A 7,385-nucleotide genomic window follows, 5' to 3' on the forward strand; every position below is an offset into this window, starting at 1 on the left:
CACTGCATTGGCTCCATTTATTTGGCATTCAGAGGAATGTGTTTTTGACTGTTCTAATTTCAGTATTCGTCGATGTACTGTATAAATGCAGCGAATGCTACTGGCTGATCCTGCAATTTGCCAAAGTTACTCTGTGACAAGATGCAGACCTCTTCAGTTAGCCGAGGTCAGATGTTTACTAGGGTCAGCAATTTAATCACTGCTGAAAACAGAGAGAAAACATCAAAGTGTAATTTAACTGGTTGTAAAGCAACAGGGCACCCTCTCAGTTTTTATGGAATGGGACGGGGAGGGTCAAGTGAAGCCAAATAAAAGAAACACTATAAATTAGTAACCTGGGGAAGGGTTAATGACCAAACACTAAATAGGGAAGGGAATGCTTTTAAACAGAGTGCTCCAAAATGTTCTCTCAAAACAATGGAGGCTGGCAGGAGTCTGCCACTATGGCTCTCCACTTATCACACCTTATATGGAGCATATAAAGTCAAATATTGGCTTTGGTGGCAAATCAATTTTATATTCATTGCTGGTTCGCAGACACGCTTAGGGCTGGATTATTTTTCCCGGAGCACAGTCATGATGTTGACTGTTGTTTCCTCAGAGAAAGGGAGGCTCCCAGATGTTCCTGAGGAGAGATCTATGCCAGCGGCTCACGCAGGAATGCCGATTCCCTGGGAAACCAAAAAATCTCTCTGCTCAGCCTCAGCTCCTGAAATATTGACACGATCATGACCTCACTACTGTCAGAATACCTTGGTATACCTGTCACTGTCTCATATCAAATAGCTCAAAAATAGTTTGAGATTAGTTTTTTTTATGGAAGGGAAAACAAACTTGTAAATCATCTTGATAAAATTATAAATTGATAAAAGCTTTCATTTGAAAAGTTAAGTGTTTGCAGCTAGATGCATGCCAAAATGAATAAATGTCATATTTCAAGGAGTTTGTCCTTGAAATATGACATTATGTACTTTTATTTTTACAGTCCTAAGAAAAAACATTAACCTTTTAAGGTGGGGATAAAATTGTATTATTACTATCGTTATTATTATTTCTAATATGTAATAATATAGCTTAAATGTGGTGTTAAACATTAAGTACAAAAAAGGGGCATCAAATTACTGGAATGAAGAAATGAGAATGACAAGGACTTGAAATCAAACTAATTATACATTATGTAATTAATCACGTGTTAGTCTCTCCCTGTCTGTTTTCATGAATTGGTTCCATGACCACATTCATTTTGTCTTCAAACTTGCCTTGAATCCCAGATTTATTAGGTATTTCTGTCTCTTTTCTTCATGGAGAAGCATAAAGAAAGTTTGTGGTGCAGGCGGTTTCACACGATGATGACTTGGGTTACTTTTCACCCCTTGCTTTAATTAGATACAAGCGAAATGTGCCGTTTCACTCTGCTGCTGAAAAGCAGGCTGAGAAAGAGAACTATTGTAGTGATGGACCAAAAGGGGATTATAATGCTTCTGTGTTGCCCAATTGCTTCTAGTATTGTCTGTCATAGTTGGCTTTTTAAAGTTCACATTTCATGACAAAAAGTCAAATGTGTTGTCCATATAACATACTGTGTGACCAAACGTTTGCATTATTCAAGAACTCCTGCAGAGGTCAGATTAGGTCATTTATAAGAATCTAGGAAGGAAAGGTAAAGAACCAGGGCTGGCCTCAACGTGAAATGAACAGGTCAAAATGTGCGCCAGCTGGTTAAAGTTTCCAAAGCATCTCTTAAATCTGGCCTGCATGCAGTTCTCGGGTAGGGCATGAGAGACACATTTTTGAGTGGAAATATGAGGCGTTTTAAGACTTAAATGTATTTTCATTCAGTGGATGTCAGGTTTGTTGCAGGTCACACATTTGTACAAACCCTTACATTTACACAAGTCAGAATTCATCTTTGCAAGCTTTCTCATTATATATTCAAATGTATTCTGGTTCACAGACTCTCGCGGCATGATCACAGGTGTCATTCAGACTTTAACATGGACACAATGTGTTAGTCATCAGTACATGCATATCCTGTGACATCACTTCCCCGAGCTATTTAACATGTAGAGTACTGTATTTTGACAGGAGGCTTTTCATTGGCTGCCAGGACTTTTTGTGTGTCTTGTTTTGGTTTTCATATACAGAGAAAATTGTTTTACATATCACAGGATGCTTCAAATCCTGCTGAAGGGAGGAGGGGTTGCTTAAAACTTCAAAAATGGACAAAGCTGTATGTTATAAATGTTATTTTGTAAGAAGACAGAGGATGAGACAAACAGCCTTTAGTGAACACCAGTGCTTCCACAAACATTGCATTGTACATCAGCAATGCAGAGCTCAACCTCAGTGTCAACTACAGGCCTGAAAGCACCATTATCTCTACTTTTCAGATGTTTCCCTAGATGCCCTTACGTTCTTTCAAATTAATAAAGAAAATGTAATAATATTTTCATTATATGTTAGTGTTTACAAAACTAGGGTACCTCTGTGGCAGAAAGCAATAATGGTTTAAAATGATGAAGCAAAAAAGACTATTTCAGGCAATGAATGTCAGAGCGATATATTTCAGTAAAGCACTTTAGCTTGTAAACAGTTATTCCCACACGTGTGCGACACCCTCTCATTTCTTCCGAGGCCCTCAAATCATTACCCAATCTCGATGTCCATTTCTGACACATTGTTTATTTATACTAGGTATTGTTGAGACGGGGTTATGTAAACCAGCCCCACTTTGTCATCTCAGGGACCCTCCGCATGGCTTTTGAGATCTGATGTTTGGGGAGTATGAATAATAACTATAGGAGCCAGTAATGTGCATCTGCCTCAGATTAATTGCAAAGCTCTCCTGCAGGGCTGACCTGCATTCCTCAGCTCTCGATCAGCTCCGGAGTTTTTATTTCATTCATCGCTGTGTGAGCAGGTAGACGACTCCATCCCTGCTGTCGCCGTGGGACAGTCCCTGATTAAAATGTACTGACAGAAACAAACCCGCCAACCTGAGCCACTACTGTGCAGAAATACATAGTCATTTAAAAGTTAGGCAGTAATCTTCACAAAACTCAATATTGCAAAACAATAGTAGATGATTTTAGAGATCCAAAATATCTTAATATGTATTTTGGAATCACTTTTAAGCCCTTAGATTTAAAACTGTTTTTCTACAGCTGAATCACTTTGTGAAATCAGAAAAAAAGTGTTTTTTAAGAAACCATTTGCAAAAAAGTCTTCAAGTGTTCTAAATTAAGTGTGAAAATAAGGTGTGAATATGAAGCAGCATATGCCAAAAATACATCAAGTAACTAATAAATGTAATTCACTTATTCATGCTTTTCTTATCTTTGCGTGCTATTTATTGTAAAAGTTAACACATTAGATGTTTCACCATATATCTGAAACATTTTATTTTCATTATTTGCTCCTTTTTGGTGTACCCGAATACTATGTGACATCTATCAGAATGACTCTAAACGTTGTGTTGCCGTGTAAACAGTTTTACAAGTTGCCAAACAGAAAACTCCCTTTGGGGTGACTTTTGTCATCATGATGGAGATAAAGCATCAGCTTTGAGCAATATATCTCCCATTGCGGACCACACATAACAGCAAAAGCCTGTTGACGCCTGAGGGTTTGGCAAAAGCCCAAAGCATCTTCCCCAGAGCCACGATGCCTTCATCTGGCTGCAACATTTTTCAATGATAACACTGCAGAGCTCTCCTCGAGGGAGGCATGTTGCATTTAATGGTGGTGTTTAAATGGTTCTGTCAATGCACTTGCCAAATCCACTCACTTTTAGTGCAGGGGGGCTGCAGTGTGGAGGAATGGCTCTTCAACTCCAGAAAAAAAGTGACAGTTCAGCTTTAAATAAAGAGTGACTCCAGTTGTTTCTCAGGAAAACAGATTACTTTGCACTTCTGATGTATTTTGGCAGAGTGTGGAACTGGCTACTGCGTGAAAAAAAAGTACTTATTCTGCAGGGTTATTTATAATTGGTCCCTCTGAGGAGTGTTAGGGAAGTTTAGTTTTATTGGTTACATCTAACTCTTAAATAAACTTCTATGCATCAACAATTTAGTGTTTTTAATTTGTTGGGGCTTAGCTTTTTTTAATAAGCTACTTTTTTTATTAAAATGTTTTTTTCAACTACGAATCATCGTTGATTCAAATGTATATTTAAAGGTTGGTTACAGCACGAGTGATGATGCACATCACATTTCGGCCACGATCACAACAGATGTTTTCTTACGTTACATCCGCATCATGACAAACATCTGGACCTGAAATGTATATTGGCGCCAACGGGTCTATACGCTGATAATTTATCAAAATATTATTTTTAATGTAGTTTTTCAAGTTAGATATATTGTAAAAAAAACACTATTATTTAAAGTAAATGTGTACATAAACTCACTTTTTATTGTTGTTAATCGGTCCTCTCTTGTGGGTCTGTTGTCACAGTACTTCGTCTGCTCAATAAAATAGTTTTATTTTTCTGTTTATGCCCTCGCGTCTCATAAAAAGGACAGTAAATGGATTGTTTTCTTTAAACAGTTCTGCATTTGCAGTGCTACAGATCTTCGGCCGACATAAGGCTGAAAAGCTTTCGTTTTAAATGAATACTATTAGCCAACTCGGGACGTCCAAGCACTCTAAACGCTCACTTTAAATGTTTAAATTCGTAACTTTCTTTTATTATGAATGATGGACAAATTGAGAGTTCTTGGCCTATAAATAGATATATTTATTCAAATAAATGTTTGTTTCCTTAGCAGTGGAATAGTTTAGCCCGTCATTAGTTTATTAATTTATCATTTAAAAAATAACTTCTGCAAAAAAATTAAAAACGCAAAAGACACAATGTAGCCTACTTCGCATTAAAAAATCGAATTAAAATAGTTATTTTTTCCCTAATAGAGATTGGATTATTGTGTACATGCGTCTCTGCTCGTTCCTCGCTGACTTCTGAATATTGGAATAATTCATGACCTGCATGTATTTGTCAGTGATGAAATTAGTTTTGCTTTCTCTGGACTAAAACAAACTGCAGCTGCAGGCCATGGAGATCAGAGCCCTGATGCTGCGGCTTCAGGGTGAAATTATAAACTTCTATGTGCATACGTCATGATCAGAAAAGATAAATGGGAAAAAATCGATTAAAAACAGTTTAAAGAGCTTTTGCAGGACATATCTCGTAGGAAATCATTTGCTTTTATAACGCGACATTTAAAGCCCAGTTTGGAATCACAGGGTAGGAACTCTTACTTTCCCTGGAATATATTTCAAATATATTTTTGTGACTAAATCGATTGTGTCTATTAATGAGTTATTCCAAGCAAATGTTATCTGCATTTCGAAAGGTTGCAAATGGTATATTTAAGGGGTATATTTGTTCTTGTTTTAGCTCACAGTTGCCATCGGTAGTTTTTAAATAAATAGTAACTCAAGCTAGCCTACATATGATGTGATTTTTTAACAAGTTGTGTTCAGTTTTTTTTATGTAAGTCCTGGTGGGTTTACCCTCTCCTCCTCTCTGCTTTTCGCTCACACATAATTACCTTCACGTTCAATATTTCACACTACAGTCCGTTTCCATTAAACCTGCCAATCTCCCCTTTTCCCCCACATTTCCGTGAACCTGATCTCGATATGTTGCCTCAGTTTAAATTCAGTGTTTCTCTCATGGCACTCACCATAGCAGGGGATGAGGCTCCCGTTGTGTCCGCTGTCCGCGTGCAGCTTGCTTCCTTCGGGCGGAGTTTTGCAGCTCGGTCTCTGCAGGAAGAGCTGGTATTTGTTGAAGCTGCCCTCCTCCGAGCCGTCCAGAGACTGGCACTCGGTCTGGAAAGGACTGCGGGACTTCTCTCCGTAAGCCTGTCCTTTCCCCGGGATGAACGTGGGGCTGTATTTGGTCTCAGAGCTCGGGAAAGTCCTGAACGGGTTCGCCTGGTGATCCCTACCCTGCGGAGTGGACGCGCTATAATATGAATCCATCGATGTCATATCGCAGTATGAGACGCACGCTGCGTTCATACCTAAAAAGTTATATTTTAAAAAAAAATCCTCACGGTTCTTCTCTCCCTCCCCTTCGTTATAGACGGCAGATATTCTCTTCCCAAATACTCATGCACTGGCAAACTCACACTGACGCGCTCATGCACACACACTCTCACGCTGCCGCATCTGGGACTGGTTAAAAAAATGAATCAGACGTTTTCCAGAGACTGCAGACTGAACAAATGCTAAAAGCCCCCTGAAGGTTTGTCGGGGTAAATAGAAATGCCTTGCTCAAGCTGATGCCGCCTCAGTAGCCTACAGTGAATCTGACACACACACACACACACACCACTCCACACACACATCTGAAGTATAGGCCCACAGCGAGCTCCAGTCTGCGCTATTATGCAGCCTGCAGAAATGGGAGGTCAAGCTAAGAAGGGGCAAAGCTTTTTTGGTAAACACGCGGGAGACACAACACATGACATTAATGCAATTAGAGGATGAATATAACTGCTTCTATTCCGACTGATGCATGGCTGAACACAGCAACCGTTGACTGCTCTTTGTATCAAACTTTAAAGCATATACAAAAAAAGTTGTTTCCATATCTGTCACGAGAGCCACGATTCGTTATGTGTTAAAGGTAAATCCAATGCCTCCTGCATGCATACATAAAAGGATCAAGCCGGGAAATGATGCCCAATAACAGTGCTTGAAGTAAACCGCGTTATATTACATGAATATTTTCTTAGTGGATTTGCTTTAGTGAGCCAAATTAAACCAAACAACGTTAACCGTTTGACATTAAGTGAGAAGTCTGTCAGTGCGGATATATCCACTTATAGTGATGGACAATTAGAGCCCATCAACGAAAACAACTTTGAGTCGTGCAATTTAAGAAATTGCCCACTTCTTAATATTAAATTAATTATAATCCATTAGGCCTATGATGCTCATTAAGGTATTTCGCTTCGTGCACTTTCACAATTTGGTAAGACGACTTCGCGCCAGCACTTTGCTGTTTCTTGGCATGCATAAATATCTGAATTAAAGCCATTTTAGGAAACAAGATAACTTTATGCCTGTCGAAAGCTGAATTGGACAAATAACCTCAAGTCAAGTCCTTAATACATTTTCTCTTGAAGCCATTTTCGAGGAAAATATCATCATAATTCTGACATTATACATGCTTTATTATTAGTTTAGTTATGTTTCTGATTAACACCATGTTAAATACAGTTTATTATTATTGCATCTAAATAATTAAGCACCACGTTAATTATTATTATCAGTATTCTTTGTATTCTTTTAAATTGCCTGACTTATATTATAAATGGTTGAAACGAAATATTTCTTAACTTTGTTTGAACTGCGGCTCTTAGGCCTAGTTT

General features: G+C 38.4%; 1 protein-coding gene across 1 annotated transcript in view; it reads right to left on the minus strand.

Moving 5' to 3' along the window:
* Positions 1-6,367, minus strand: part of LOC307040890 (homeobox protein aristaless-like 4) — a 19,127-nt gene extending 12,760 nt beyond the window's left edge. Inside the window, exon 1 of the mRNA XM_079684104.1 lies at positions 5,688-6,367. Within this exon, the coding sequence (XP_079540230.1) occupies positions 5,688-6,027 (340 nt within the window). The 5' untranslated portion in view covers positions 6,028-6,367. The remainder of the gene's footprint in view (positions 1-5,687) is intronic.
* Between the last annotated feature and the right edge of the window lie 1,018 nt (positions 6,368-7,385).

This window comes from Notothenia rossii (assembly GCF_949606895.1).
Source record: "Notothenia rossii genome assembly, chromosome: 5".
Lineage (NCBI taxonomy): Eukaryota > Metazoa > Chordata > Actinopteri > Perciformes > Nototheniidae > Notothenia > Notothenia rossii.